The following is a 16,575-nucleotide window of genomic DNA, read 5'->3' as shown; positions in this document are numbered from 1 at the left end:
ACAGTCATGTAGTGTAGTGTATAGTCATATACTGTAGTGTAATAGTCATGTAGTGTAGTGTAATAGTCATGTACTGTAGTGTAATAGTCATGTAGTGTAGTGTATAGTCATGTAGTGAAGTGTAATAGTCATATACTGCAGTGTAATAGTCATGTAGTGAAGTGTAATAGTCATATACTGCAGTGTAATAGTCATGTAGTGTAGTGTAATAGTCATATACTGTAGTGTAATAGTCATATACTGTAGTGTAATAGTCATGTAGTGTAATAGTCATATACTGTAGTGTAATAGTCATATACTGTAGTGTAATAGTCATATACTGTAGTGTATAGTCATGTAGTGTAATAGTCATATACTGTAGTGTAATAGTCATATACTGTAGTGTATAGTCATGTAGTGTAATAGTCATATACTGTAGTGTAATAGTCATATACTGTAGTGTATAGTCATGTAGTGTAATAGTCATATACTGTAGTGTAATAGTCCTGTAGTGTAATAGTCATATACTGTAGTGTAATAGTCATGTAGTGTAATAGTCATATACTGTAGTGTAATAGTCCTGTAGTGTAGTGTAATAGTCATATACTGTAGTGTAATAGTCATGTAGTGTAGTGTAATAGTCATATACTGTAGTGTAATAGTCATGTAGTGTAGTGTAATCGTCATGTAGTGTAGTGTAATAGTCATATACTGTAGTGTAATAGTCATGTAGTGTAGTGTAATAGTCATGTAGTGTAGTGTAATAGTCATATACTGCAGTGTAATAGTCATGTAGTGTAGTGTAATAGTCATATACTGCAGTGTAATAGTCATGTAGTGTAGTGTATAGTCATATACTGTAGTGTAATAGTCATGTAGTGTAGTGTAATAGTCATGTACTGTAGTGTAATAGTCATGTAGTGTAGTGTATAGTCATGTAGTGAAGTGTAATAGTCATATACTGCAGTGTAATAGTCATGTAGTGAAGTGTAATAGTCATATACTGCAGTGTAATAGTCATGTAGTGTAGTGTAATAGTCATATACTGTAGTGTAATAGTCATATACTGTAGTGTAATAGTTATATAGTGTAGTGTAATAGTCATATACTGTAGTGTAATAGTCATGTAGTGTAGTGTAATAGTCATATACTGCAGTGTAATAGTCATATACTGTAGTGTAATAGTCATATACTGTAGTGTAATAGTCATATACTGTAGTGTATAGTCATGTAGTGTAATAGTCATATACTGTAGTGTAATAGTCATATACTGTAGTGTATAGTCATGTAGTGTAATAGTCATATACTGTAGTGTAATAGTCATATACTGTAGTGTATAGTCATGTAGTGTAATAGTCATATACTGTAGTGTAATAGTCCTGTAGTGTAATAGTCATATACTGTAGTGTAATAGTCATGTAGTGTAATAGTCATATACTGTAGTGTAATAGTCCTGTAGTGTAGTGTAATAGTCATATACTGTAGTGTAATAGTCATGTAGTGTAGTGTAATAGTCATATACTGTAGTGTAATAGTCATGTAGTGTAGTGTAATAGTCATGTAGTGTAGTGTAATAGTCATATACTGTAGTGTAATAGTCATGTAGTGTAGTGTAATAGTCATGTAGTGTAGTGTAATAGTCATATACTGCAGTGTAATAGTCATGTAGTGTAGTGTAATAGTCATATACTGCAGTGTAATAGTCATGTAGTGTAGTGTATAGTCATATACTGTAGTGTAATAGTCATGTAGTGTAGTGTAATAGTCATGTACTGTAGTGTAATAGTCATGTAGTGTAGTGTATAGTCATGTAGTGAAGTGTAATAGTCATATACTGCAGTGTAATAGTCATGTAGTGAAGTGTAATAGTCATATACTGCAGTGTAATAGTCATGTAGTGTAGTGTAATAGTCATATACTGTAGTGTAATAGTAATATACTGTAGTGTAATAGTTATATAGTGTAGTGTAATAGTCATATACTGTAGTGTAATAGTCATGTAGTGTAGTGTAATAGTCATATACTGCAGTGTAATAGTCATATACTGTAGTGTAATAGTCATATACTGTAGTGTATAGTCATGTAGTGTAGTGTAATAGTCATATACTGCAGTGTAATAGTCATATACTGTAGTGTAATAGTCATATACTGTAGTGTATAGTCATGTAGTGTAATAGTCATATACTGCAGTGTAATAGTCATATACTGTAGTGTAATAGTCATATACTGTAGTGTAATAGTCATATACTGTAGTGTATAGTCATGTAGTGTAATAGTCATATACTGTAGCGTAATAGTCATATACTGTAGTGTATAGTCATGTAGTGTAATAGTCATATACTGTAGTGTAATAGTCATATACTGTAGTGTATAGTCATGTAGTGTAATAGTCATATACTGTAGTGTAATAGTCCTGTAGTGTAATAGTCATATACTGTAGTGTAATAGTCATGTAGTGTAATAGTCATATACTGTAGTGTAATAGTCCTGTAGTGTAGTGTAATAGTCATATACTGTAGTGTAATAGTCATGTAGTGTAGTGTAATAGTCATATACTGTAGTGTAATAGTCATGTAGTGTAGTGTAATAGTCATGTAGTGTAGTGTAATAGTCATGTACTGTAGTGTAATAGTCATATACTGTAGTGTAATAGTCATATACTGTAGTGTAATAGTTATATAGTGTAATAGTCATATACTGTAGTGTAATAGTCCTGTAGTGTAATAGTCATATACTGTAGTGTAATAGTCCTGTAGTGTAATAGTCATATACTGTAGTGTAATAGTCATGTAGTGTAATAGTCATATACTGTAGTGTAATAGTCCTGTAGTGTAGTGTAATAGTCATATACTGTAGTGTAATAGTCATGTAGTGTAGTGTAATAGTCATATAGTGTAGTGTAATAGTCATATACTGTAGTGTAATAGTCATGTAGTGTAGTGTAATAGTCATGTAGTGTAGTGTAATAGTCATGTACTGTAGTGTAATAGTCATATACTGTAGTGTAATAGTCATATACTGTAGTGTAATAGTTATATAGTGTAATAGTCATATACTGTAGTGTATAGTCATGTAGTGTAATAGTCATATACTGTAGTGTAATAGTCCTGTAGTGTAATAGTCATATACTGTAGTGTAATAGTCATGTAGTGTAATAGTCATATACTGTAGTGTAATAGTCCTGTAGTGTAGTGTAATAGTCATATACTGTAGTGTAATAGTCATGTAGTGTAGTGTAATAGTCATATACTGTAGTGTAATAGTCATGTAGTGTAGTGTAATAGTCCTGTAGTGTAGTGTAATAGTCATATACTGTAGTGTAATAGTCATGTAGTGTAGTGTAATAGTCATATACTGTAGTGTAATAGTCATGTAGTGTAGTGTAATAGTCATGTACTGTAGTGTAATAGTCATATACTGTAGTGTAATAGTCATATACTGTAGTGTAATAGTTATATAGTGTAATAGTCATATACTGTAGTGTATAGTCATGTAGTGTAATAGTCATATACTGTAGTGTAATAGTCCTGTAGTGTAATAGTCATATACTGTAGTGTAATAGTCATGTAGTGTAATAGTCATATACTGTAGTGTAATAGTCCTGTAGTGTAGTGTAATAGTCATATACTGTAGTGTAATAGTCATGTAGTGTAGTGTAATAGTCATATACTGTAGTGTAATAGTCATGTAATGTAGTGTAATAGTCATATACTGTAGTGTAATAGTCATATACTGTAGTGTAATAGTCATGTAGTGTAGTGTAATAGTCATGTAGTGTAGTGTAATAGTCATGTACTGTAGTGTAATAGTCATATACTGTAGTGTAATAGTCATATACTGTAGTGTAATAGTTATATAGTGTAGTGTAATAGTCATGTAGTGTAGTGTAATAGTCATATACTGTAGTGTAATAGGCATATACTGTAGTGTAATAGTCATGTAGTGTAGTGTAATAGTCATATACTGTAGTGTAATAGTTATGTAGTGTAGTGTAATAGTCATGTAGTGTAGTGTAATAGTCATGTACTGTAGTGTAATAGTCATGTAGTGTAGTGTATAGTCATATACTGTAGTGTAATAGTCATATACTGTAGTGTAATAATCATGTAGTGTAGTGTAATAGTCATGTAGTGTAGTGTAATAGTCATATACTGTAGTGTAATAGTCATGTAGTGTAGTGTAATAGTCATATACTGCAGTGTAATAGTCATGTAGTGTAGTGTATAGTCATATACTGTAGTGTAATAGTCATGTAGTGTTGTGTAATAGTCATGTACTGTAGTGTAATAGTCATGTAGTGTAGTGTATAGTCATGTAGTGAAGTGTAATAGTCATATACTGCAGTGTAATAGTCATGTAGTGAAGTGTAATAGTCATGTACTGTAGTGTAATAGTCATATACTGCAGTGTAATAGTCATGTAGTGTAGTGTAATAGTCATATACTGTAGTGTAATAGCCATGTAGTGTAGTGTAATAGTCATATACTGCAGTGTAATAGTCATGTAGTGAAGTGTAATAGTCATGTACTGTAGTGTAATAGTCATACACTGCAGTGTAATAGTCATGTAGTGTAGTGTAATAGTCATATACTGTAGTGTAATAGCCATGTAGTGTAGTGTAATAATCATATACTGTAGTGTAATAGTCATATACTGTAGTGTAATAGTCATATACTGTAGTGTAATAGTCGTGTAGTGTAATAGTCATATACTGCAGTGTAATAGTCATATACTGTAGTGTAATAGTCATATACTGTAGTGTATAGTCATGTAGTGTAATAGTCATATACTGCAGTGTAATAGTCATATACTGTAGTGTAATAGTCATATACTGTAGTGTAATAGTCATATACTGTAGTGTATAGTCATGTAGTGTAATAGTCATATACTGTAGTGTATAGTCATGTAGTGTAATAGTCATATACTGTAGTGTAATAGTCCTGTAGTGTAATAGTCATATACTGTAGTGTAATAGTCATGTAGTGTAATAGTCATATACTGTAGTGTAATAGTCCTGTAGTGTAGTGTAATAGTCATATACTGTAGTGTAATAGTCATGTAGTGTAATAGTCATATACTGTAGTGTAATAGTCCTGTAGTGTAATAGTCATATACTGTAGTGTAATAGTCATGTAGTGTAATAGTCATATACTGTAGTGTAATAGTCCTGTAGTGTAGTGTAATAGTCATATACTGTAGTGTAATAGTCCTGTAGTGTAGTGTAATAGTCATATACTGTAGTGTAATAGTCATGTAGTGTAGTGTAATAGTCATATACTGTAGTGTAATAGTCATGTAGTGTAGTGTAATAGTCATGTAGTGTAGTGTAATAGTCATATACTGTAGTGTAATAGCCATGTAGTGTAGTGTAATAGTCATATACTGTAGTGTAATAGTCATGTAGTGTAGTGTAATAGTCATATACTGTAGTGTAATAGTCATGTAGTGTAATAGTCATATACTGTAGTGTAATAGTCCTGTAGTGTAGTGTAATAGTCATATACTGTAGTGTAATAGTCATGTAGTGTAGTGTAATAGTCATATAGTGTAGTGTAATAGTCATATACTGTAGTGTAATAGTCCTGTAGTGTAGTGTAATAGTCATATACTGCAGTGTAATAGTCATGTAGTGTAGTGTAATAGTCATATACTGTAGTGTAATAGTCATATACTGTAGTGTAATAGTCCTGTAGTGTAATAGTCATATACTGTAGTGTAATAGCCATGTAGTGTAGTGTAATAGTCATATACTGTAGTGTAATAGTCCTGTAGTGTAATAGTCATGTACTGTAGTGTAATAGCCATGTAGTGTAGTGTAATAGTCATATACTGTAGTGTAATAGTCATATACTGTAGTGTAATAGTCCTGTAGTGTAGTGTAATAGTCATATACTGTAGTGTAATAGTCATATACTGTAGTGTAATAGTCATATACTGTAGTGTAATAGTCCTGTAGTGTAATAGTCATATACTGTAGTGTAATAGCCATGTAGTGTAGTGTAATAGTCATGTACTGTAGTGTAATAGTCATATACTGTAGTGTAATAGTCATGTACTGTAGTGTAATAGTCATATACTGTAGTGTAATAGTCATGTAGTGTAGTGTAATAGTCATGTAGTGTAGTGTAATAGTCATATACTGTAGTGTAATAGTCCTGTAGTGTAATAGTCATATACTGTAGTGTAATAGCCATGTAGTGTAGTGTAATAGTAATGTAGTGTAGTGTAATAGTCATATACTGTAGTGTAATAGTCCTGTAGTGTAATAGTCATATACTGTAGTGTAATAGCCATGTAGTGTAGTGTAATAGTAATGTAGTGTAGTGTAATAGTCATATACTGCAGTGTAATAACCATGTAGTGTAGTGTAATAGTCATGTAGTGTAGTGTAATAGTCATGTAGTGTAGTGTAATAGTCATATACTGTAGTGTAATAGTCCTGTAGTGTAATAGTCATATACTGTAGTGTAATAGTCATGTAGTGTAGTGTAATAGTCATATACTGTAGTGTAATAGTCATGTAGTGTAGTGTAATAGTCATATACTGTAGTGTAATAGTCATGTACTGTAGTGTAATAGTCAGATACTGTAGTGTAATAGTCATATACTGTAGTGTAATAGTTATATAGTGTAGTGTAATAGTCATATACTGTAGTGTAATAGTCATGTAGTGTAGTGTAATAGTCATGTACTGTAGTGTAATAGTCAGATACTGTAGTGTAATAGTCATATACTGCAGTGTAATAGTCATGTAGTGTAGTGTAATAGTCATATACTGTAGTGTAATAGTCATATACTGTAGTGTAATAGTCATGTAGTGTAGTGTAATAGTCATGTAGTGTAGTGTAATAGTCATGTACTGTAGTGTAATAGTCATATACTGTAGTGTAATAGTCATATACTGTAGTGTAATAGTTATATAGTGTAGTGTAATAGTCATGTAGTGTAGTGTAATACTCATATACTGTAGTGTAATAGTCATATACTGTAGTGTAATAGTCATGTAGTGTAGTGTAATAGTCATATACTGTAGTGTAATAGTTATGTAGTGTAGTGTAATAGTCATGTAGTGTAGTGTAATAGTCATGTACTGTAGTGTAATAGTCATGTAGTGTAGTGTATAGTCATATACTGTAGTGTAATAGTCATATACTGTAGTGTAATAGTCATGTAGTGTAGTGTAATAGTCATGTAGTGTAGTGTAATAGTCATATACTGTAGTGTAATAGTCATGTAGTGTAGTGTAATAGTCATGTAGTGTAGTGTAATAGTCATATACTGCAGTGTAATAGTCATGTAGTGTAGTGTAATAGTCATATACTGCAGTGTAATAGTCATGTAGTGTATAGTCATATACTGTAGTGTAATAGTCATGTAGTGTTGTGTAATAGTCATGTACTGTAGTGTAATAGTCATGTAGTGTAGTGTATAGTCATGTAGTGAAGTGTAATAGTCATATACTGCAGTGTAATAGTCATGTAGTGAAGTGTAATAGTCATGTACTGTAGTATAATAGTCATATACTGTAGTGTAATAGTCATGTAGTGTAGTGTAATAGTCATGTAGTGTAGTGTAATAGTCATATACTGTAGTGTAATAGTCATGTAGTGTAGTGTAATAGTCATGTAGTGTAGTGTAATAGTCATATACTGCAGTGTAATAGTCATGTAGTGTAGTGTAATAGTCATATACTGCAGTGTAATAGTCATGTAGTGTATAGTCATATACTGTAGTGTAATAGTCATGTAGTGTTGTGTAATAGTCATGTACTGTAGTGTAATAGTCATGTAGTGTAGTGTATAGTCATGTAGTGAAGTGTAATAGTCATATACTGCAGTGTAATAGTCATGTAGTGAAGTGTAATAGTCATGTACTGTAGTGTAATAGTCATATACTGTAGTGTAATAGTCATGTACTGTAGTGTAATAGTCATATACTGTAGTGTAATAGTCATGTAGTGAAGAGTAATAGTCATGTACTGTAGTGTAATAGTCATATACTGCAGTGTAATAGTCATATACTGTAGTGTAATAGTCATATACTGTAGTGTAATAGTCATATACTGTAGTGTAATAGTCGTGTAGTGTAATAGTCATATACTGCAGTGTAATAGTCATATACTGTAGTGTAATAGTCATATACTGTAGTGTATAGTCATGTAGTGTAATAGTCATATACTGCAGTGTAATAGTCATATACTGTAGTGTAATAGTCATATACTGTAGTGTAATAGTCATATACTGTAGTGTATAGTCATGTAGTGTAATAGTCATATACTGTAGTGTATAGTCATGTAGTGTAATAGTCATATACTGTAGTGTTATAGTCCTGTAGTGTAATAGTCATATACTGTAGTGTAATAGTCATGTAGTGTAATAGTCATATACTGTAGTGTAATAGTCCTGTAGTGTAGTGTAATAGTCATATACTGTAGTGTAATAGTCATATACTGTAGTGTAATAGTCATGTAGTGTAGTGTAATAGTCATATACTGTAGTGTAATAGTCATATACTGTAGTGTAATAGTCATATACTGTAGTGTAATAGTCCTGTAGTGTAATAGTCATATACTGTAGTGTAATAGTCCTGTAGTGTAATAGTCATATACTGTAGTGTAATAGTCCTGTAGTGTAATAGTCATATACTGTAGTGTAATAGCCATGTAGTGTAGTGTAATAGTAATGTAGTGTAGTGTAATAGTCATATACTGCAGTGTAATAGCCATGTAGTGTAGTGTAATAGTCATGTAGTGTAGTGTAATAGTCATGTAGTGTAGTGTAATAGTCATGTAGTGTAGTGTAATAGTCATATACTGTAGTGTAATAGTCCTGTAGTGTAATAGTCATATACTGCAGTGCAATAGTCATGTAGTGAAGTGTAATAGTCATGTAGTGTAATAGTCATATACTGTAGTGTAATAGTCATGTAGTGTATTTGGGTGGATTCACACGCGGCAGATTGTGTTGCAGAAATCCCCTCACTTGCTGCAGAAATAACAATACTCGGATGAATGGAACTGAAATCTGCCGTGTGTGAATTGACCCTTACTGTGTTTCCTGTTGGATTGATATGAATGCAGTGCTCTCCTCCCTGGGCGCTCCTGTTTTCTGCCCGTTCTCTTGGGACTTCCCTCAGTCTGGAGCTGCTCAGATACGACCAGTTATTTACACTCTGACAGACTGATCCCGTCAGCGCTGATCACTAATGACATGTCCCCAAGTTACAAACCACAATCCCAAAGCAACACGTCTGTAGAGATGTGAGAATTGTCACCAAAGAAGACAGTCTAAAAATACCGCACAACACCCCCCGGTATGGGATACAGTCATCCATTAAAAATGTAGGAACGTCATCGATGCTTTAAAGTTAAAAACTACGCTGGATTAATATTTGCTGTTTTTTCTCTTTGTTTTATACTATGTGTAACACAGGAAAAAAAATAAGAAGTATGGAAACAATCAGCAGGCAGCTTACATGTTACTGCTGACTGTTCTTAGGCATCGCTTATAAGGTTGTATTGCGGATACGGGTTTTACAAAGCCATAATACAGCACCTATAGCCTGCCATGGCCCATACTGGACCTCTGTGCGCCTCTTAGCAATAATAATTTCCAATACAGACTCCTTGTGCCATCATACAGGGTACACACCCGCGTATTACCTTGTGCATGAGCTTTATATGGCTGTGTGATAACCCAGGGCAGTGCTCATTAACATATGATTAATTTATTCATTGAGGTTCATAATATTAATTAATAAACAATCCACAATCAATCTCCGGATTATAAAATGTGGTTATCATATAGTTATTGGAGACGTATTCTTTAATAAAATTCTGCCCCCCCCCCCCCCCTAAGGCCCAGTTCACACACAGTCTTTTGGCGCTGATTTTGAGGCGGAAACAGTGTCGGAAACAGTGCCAAACAATCGCCAAAATCGCCTCCCATTGATTTCAATGGGAGGCAGAAGCGTTTTTTCTCTGGCGGCTTCTAGCTGCACATGGGGGGGGGGGGGCATTTTCTTCCCTGCCGCGATTCTGCCTCTGACGTCCCATTGAGATCAATGGGATGCAGAAAAAGCATTTTTCGTTGCGTTTTCTTCCCGCGGTCCTCAATGGCCACGGGCGAAAAACGCAGTGAAAAATGCAGCGAAAACTGCGGCAATAAAGCGCAGGCAGGTCAAAATCTGTCTCAAAATTCCAGCAGGAATTTGCGGCAGATTTTTTCTGCCTGCAAAATACTGTGTGCGAACAGAGCCGTAGAAGTAGACAAGGCTGAAAGCGATAGAGGCGGCGTTTTACAGTCACATAGCAGTTTACATATGAAGTTAGACAGGGAGGGCGAGGGTTAACATATATAACGTCCCCGGGAACTGAGAAAAATATGTTGTACAAAGTTTTTAAAGGGTTTCTTTCATCTCGAATGTTCACACTGCGTTTCGACATTTACTGCATACGCTGCATGGGCCATTCTAACGATTCATCTACTTTTTTTTTAACGTATTTGTCAAACATTAAAACATCTTTTTTTCCTTTCTACCTAAACAGAGTCGAAAATGTATACGTTTAACATACGCAAAAATAGAACATTACGGTGACCCAATAATGTAAAAAAAAAAAAACGGATATGTCAAGAATACTTTTTTTGGAGAACAGAATAGCATGGTGGATTATATGCTATTCTGTCCTAGAAAATCGTATGCCGACGTAAAGGAGGTCGAATGTAGTCAAAAGTAGACTCTTTTGGACTATGTTTGGCCCATTAAAGTCAATGGATACGCCGAGGAATATATTTGAGTACTTTTTTTTAAATATATAAGTGTATACACTCGGCGGAGAGCATAAACGTGATTAGTACAGGACCTAAGAGTGAAAGCCAGAAATGGTTTAAACAAGGTCATTTAGAAATGGCTGGAGGTATTTATATACAGATCTTTTTTTTTATTTTTGTAATTAAAGTAGTTTAACCAGATGTAACTTTTTTTTTTTTTTGTTTTATATATAGATGTATTATTATTATAATTATTATTATTATTGTATTTTTATATTTATTATTTTATTATTACTAATATTTTATTATTATTTAAAATTAAAATTTGTATAATTATTGTCCATATTGTTAAAAAATATGTTTTATTTGTATAATTATTAAAAATAATAACAGGATTTATAATAAAGCTGAAAAGAATAATGTAAAAATAATTCTAAAATAATAATAATACAAATAAAATAGTAATAATAATAACAATAAATCCTAATATTATAATAATAATAATAATAATAATAAATCCTAATAATAATAATAATAATAATAATAGTATATCGTAATAATAATAATATAATAATAATAATAATAATAATAATAATAAATCCTAATATAAAATAATAATAATACATTCTAATAATATAATAATAAGTCCTAGTATAATAATATATTGTAGTAATAATAATAATAAATCCTAATATAATAATAATAATAAATAAATAAAAAATCATAATAATAATTGTAATAAGCTGTAAAGTGCATTCCAATATCATAGTCCACTCTTACAAAGGTAATCCTCTCTACAAACTCCATATGTCCCATATGAAACATGCTTAGGTCACTTACCTACAATTAATAAAAAGATGCCAGCCCCATAATCCACCAGAGGATGTAAGGTAGAAGCAAACTTGTCCTCCATCATCCCGGCTGGAGCAGGAAACTTTAAGCCATTTCTTATGAGAGTGCATTCATGATCCTGCTGGGTTCTGTATGTGTGAGACTGAAGGAGGAAGATCTGAGGGATGTGCAATGTCTGGAGGCTGGAGATGTTACTGCACAGAGTCTGCAAGAATGGATCAACTATAAGAGGAGGTGTAAATCATGAGAATGAGGGGCATGACCACTATAACTGCTGAAGTGCCCAATCACAGTGCAGACGGCAGGGCACAATGACCCCCAACTGGATAAAGCTGTCATTATACCCTCATCTCTCTTCAGAATACCTATGTCAAGCAGCGTATGGTTATGTAGCTGCTGGGTATGCTGACACATTTAGTACTTCAAGGCTATGGAAACCTGTGAAAATGTTTTTGTTTTTTTTAACTAAAACAATGTATTATCGTGTTTAGTGCAACTTTGTAATTGTTTTTTATTCTTTTTTTTTTTATTACTTTTTCTGATACAGCTTCTATGTATCCAGGATAGCTGTATCATGTGCTGAAACCCAAATAGGTCAGCGGGACTGACCGCTTCGGTGACAGCGGATCTTGCGTGTCTCTGACATGCAGGATCCAGCTGTTATCGATCACATCTAAGTAGTACAGAGATTTTTCAAATGCCCTATAATCTGAAGGAATAGAGGGTGGGGGGGGGGGGTTCCTCCATCAATTTGTTGGAGAAACTGGTGTCTTCAAGCTCTATAGGACTCAACAGGTCCATATTACACACACAGACAAGCCGTTGATTTCACCAGGGCATCATGTAATGCTTCTTTTCCCCTGGGGCGGCGCTGCAGGGGAATTGAACGCTTGCTGGGCCCTCCATCATTTGAGCAGTAACCCAATCACACTGAGTAAGTAACTGCAGCTGCATCCCCCTCCTCCCTGCCTTCTCTTTACTGTATAACTGTACATTAATTTTACGGTGACAGAGGAGGTTTCTGAACAATTACATAGAACCTTGTGGTGACAAAAACGGGAACTATAGGCTGTTAAATAATTAGGGGGATGTCACATTCCTTTAAGTAGATATATTAGAAAGTTTAATACATTCACCTGTACTGTTGATTTAAGTCCAAACACAATGTGAACAAAGCCTTATCGTTATACTTAACCTGTAAAGCTACTGCTCCTGCAATCTAGAACAAGAAGGTCCGGTGCCCGGCTGCCAGTGATACTGAGGAGAAGACGGAAGCGGTTAAAAACTGCTTTTTCCATTTCAGGTTAAAGAATGCTCCATGAGGCCGCATAACACTACCTCTGCTAGACCCGGCGATCACATGATCCCCAGGTGCCCCCTGACGTGGCAGAACTGCTGGATCTTAGCAGATAAAGATCAGCTCTGCCATTGCCTAATGTAACCCGGGAGGGGGGGGGGGTTGTTACCCAGAAACTGTGGCTCCTTTAGGTGCCAAAGTTACGATGAAAAACTGCATTTTTAAAAATAAAATGACCTCTTGGGCGATATATTATGTATAAAATAATCCGAAAATATACACTGGTCGAGCCAACCCAAACCGTCACCATATCTAACCAATCCAATCACCCGATACATAGTACATATTATATCAAAATGACCGTAACAAAGTGGAGATCCCATTGATATTCGTGTCAATTTGTAAATATAGATATAGAAAATGAAACAAGTTTTCATTAAAAAATATATATATATATATATATATATATATACACAGTATATATATTTCTGTACAATTTACAAAAAGTTTGTGTTTTAAACCGTCACTTGCACAAAATAACTCATGAAGGGAAGAGCATTGCCCAGCGCACACGACATCCTGACGCTGGACAATGCCTAGATGATGTGTGCAGTGCCTGGAGCTGAAGAGCGGCGAGCCAGAAGCAGGTCAGCAGGAGCGGTAGCCGGAACCAGGAGAGAGTGTCGAGAGCATTGAATATAAGCGCTTGATCTAGGGTCCGATTATTTTAGGAAATCTGATCTCAAAGGGGTTATCCACTACCGGACAACTGATGACCTATCCACCGGATAGGTCATCAGTATATGATCGGTGGGGGTCCGACATCCAGACTCCGCACTGATCAGCTACTCTGGCTGCCTCTGGGCATCGGACGTCCAGGCCGGAAGGAGATGAGTAGATGGCTCAGGTCACAGAATAGCGGCCGAGCATCAGTATTGCAGTATTCAAGTGAATAGGAGCAGAGCTGCAGTTCGGTAGCTTGGCTGCTATGCAATGTACGGAGTCATCTGCTAGCGGCTCCGTACATTGCATACTGTGTAATGACATCCGGTGCTCACAGGCAGCTGAAACAGCTGATCAGTGTGTGGTCCGGGTGTCGGACCCGCACCGATGATATACTGATGACCTATCCGGTGGATGGGTCATCACTTGTCCGTTAGTGGACAACCCCTTTAAGTCTGTTTAATTGACAGGGTCTAGTCTGTAGTCTAAATGCTTTAGGGGGTCTTAACTTGGGTCTGACTCATTCAAGAAGACTGGTCCAACAATTTAGGGGTTCTAATTCATTAAAGGGGTCTGATCTGGGGTTTGAATAATTTAAGGGTCTAATATGGGGTCTGCTTAATTTAGGGGTCTGTTCTCTGGTCTGAATGTTTTTGTGTTGCTATAGAGACTAGGGAACAGCTACAGAAGCGAGGGACCAAAGTTGTGCGGGTAGCGAACTCTGCAATCTTGAAGAGACGTCATCATGGCGGTCTGAACTGGATGGAAAAGGAAAGAAGACGTTAATGTAATGGCGGGGTAGGGAGACAGACAGGTGAGCCCTAATCTACCCGCCACTCAGTCCGTGCCTACTTGCAACGGCCCATCCTAAGCGACGGCGTACAACTGGGCGACTGTCCCTACGCTCACTAAGTGCATGACAGACAAACAGACAAGGGTACACAGAAGCTAAGGGAAATGGGGCTGTTGCCCACGGCAACCCCGTGAGCAACAAGAATAGTGAACGAGCCGAGTCAAACCAGGAGTGGACGAGGTACAAAACGCAGAGCAGGAGAGTAGTGAACGAGCCGAGTCAAACCAGGAGTGGACGAGGTACAAAACGCAGAGCAGGAGAATAGTCAGTCAAGCCAGGGTCAATATGAAGCAGAAGACAAGTAAGTAAGCAGCAGCAGAGCCAGGAAACAGACTGAAAGAATCACAGGCAAAGGAGGAGCAGGAAGTGAAGGTATAAAAAGACAGAGGGCGGGAGCTAGCTCCGTCTGGCCAGGCTGTGATAGGCTCTCCCACTCCTCAGCCTCCCAGGCTGATTGGTGGAAGAAGGGGTCACTCGACCAGACTTAGGAGCAGGTGCAGAGTGAGTAACCACAGGCGTCGACACAGAAGCTGTGTCTGGCAGATCCTTTACAGTTAACAATCAGAGAAGATGTCACCTGTGAGTACCTGAATTAATAGAGGAGCTGTTGTCTCTACTGACATGTCTGTTATAGGAAATCCTTGTATTCCACATGAAATAACAATTCTGGAGAAATCTCTGTTGTGTTATTCCTCCTGGAAATGTATGAATAAGGGCTGGCTTACATGGAGATTTTTAGCAATGCAACTAATTCATTTTAACTATAGAGCTACAGCTGCAGTACAAATCAATCTTGTTGACTGCAGCTGTCACTTTATTTATGCATTTCTAGGAGTAATAACAGAGGAACGGCACAATGCAGAGTTCTAAGGAAAGATGTTCCAGATTAGTTATATCATAGGAATATAAGTATTTACTAAAACAGACAAGTCAGGAGACTGGTCCTGTTTAATTGCTCCATATTCTGCCTGTGACTGCGTCTGATCAGTGCTGAATTCTCTTTAATAGTCTGCAGGGTGATAATACTCTGCAGAGCAAAGAGCGCCAGTGTAGACCTGGTAACTACCACTATATGGTCACTGTATGGTCACTATATGGCCACTGTATAGCGGTTTTATTAGTTATATTGGTGTTTGCATAGTGGTAGCGTACACTTGTCTATGACTGAATTGTGGGTGTAAACCCGCCCTTTACCATGTGACCAGGAGTTTGTATGTTCCACTTTTATTTTCTTATTTCTGTTACTGGTGCGGTTTACAGATCTAAGTAAGTGAAGGTTGGAGCGACCAAAGAAAGCAAAATTCCTTTCTGTGCCGCTATTTTTCCTCTCCCCTTAGGATCTGCCGCTGTATCCAGTCTAAATAATTCTCTGTGTGCTAAATACATTAGCATCACAAATCTCTCTCCTGTGCTAATAGTTTGCTACAGTGTATAAGTGCAGGTAAAATGCATCAACCTGGAATCCAGATTGCTGCCCTAGACTGTATACATTGTAGCATGTGGAAGTAATCGCCAGGGGTCGTGTATGTGGTATAAAGATTTTTAAAACACGCGCTGCATAATAAGTAACACTTGACCTGGACTTTGCCCTCAGCTGGTACTCATTAGTGATTGGCACAATTCTATGGGTTACACTGCAGCTCAATCTATATTTAGAAGGGGGCGCTATATTTATACTCACAGCTGCACAACATTAATCGTAACAGGGTTACAAATAACAGTTCTTGTGATATGGACCCTCCACTGCTGGGGATGAATATTTATTGTGTATTGGACCCTCCACTGCTGGGGATGAATACTTCTTGTGTATTGGACCCTCCACTGCTGGGGATGAATACTTCTTGTGTATTGGACCCTCCACTGCTGGGGATTAATACTTCTTGTGTATTAGACCGTCCACTGCTGGGGATGAACACTTCTTGTGTATTGGACCGTCCACTGCTGGGGATGAATACTTCTTGTGTATTGGACCCTCCACTGCTGGGGATGAATACTTCTTGTGTATTGGACCGTCCACTGCTGGGGATGAATTCCTCTTGTGTATTGGACTCTCAAAGGTTGGGGATGAGGATTTCTTGTGTATTGGACCCTCCACTGCTAGG

The 16,575-nt window shown here is 36.0% G+C and overlaps 1 protein-coding gene across 1 annotated transcript in view; it reads right to left on the bottom strand.

The window, feature by feature from the left end:
• Positions 1–11,782, bottom strand: part of LOC142760638 (opsin-5-like) — a 53,480-nt gene extending 41,698 nt beyond the window's left edge. Inside the window, exon 1 of the mRNA XM_075863830.1 lies at positions 11,589–11,782. Within this exon, the coding sequence (XP_075719945.1) occupies positions 11,589–11,664 (76 nt within the window). The 5' untranslated portion in view covers positions 11,665–11,782. The remainder of the gene's footprint in view (positions 1–11,588) is intronic.
• Positions 11,783–16,575: the final 4,793 nt, after the last annotated feature.

This window comes from Rhinoderma darwinii, chromosome 4 (genome assembly GCF_050947455.1).
Source record: "Rhinoderma darwinii isolate aRhiDar2 chromosome 4, aRhiDar2.hap1, whole genome shotgun sequence".
NCBI lineage: Eukaryota > Metazoa > Chordata > Amphibia > Anura > Rhinodermatidae > Rhinoderma > Rhinoderma darwinii.
Note: the sequence above shows the minus strand (reverse complement) of the source record. Positions and strands in the feature narration are given on the sequence as shown.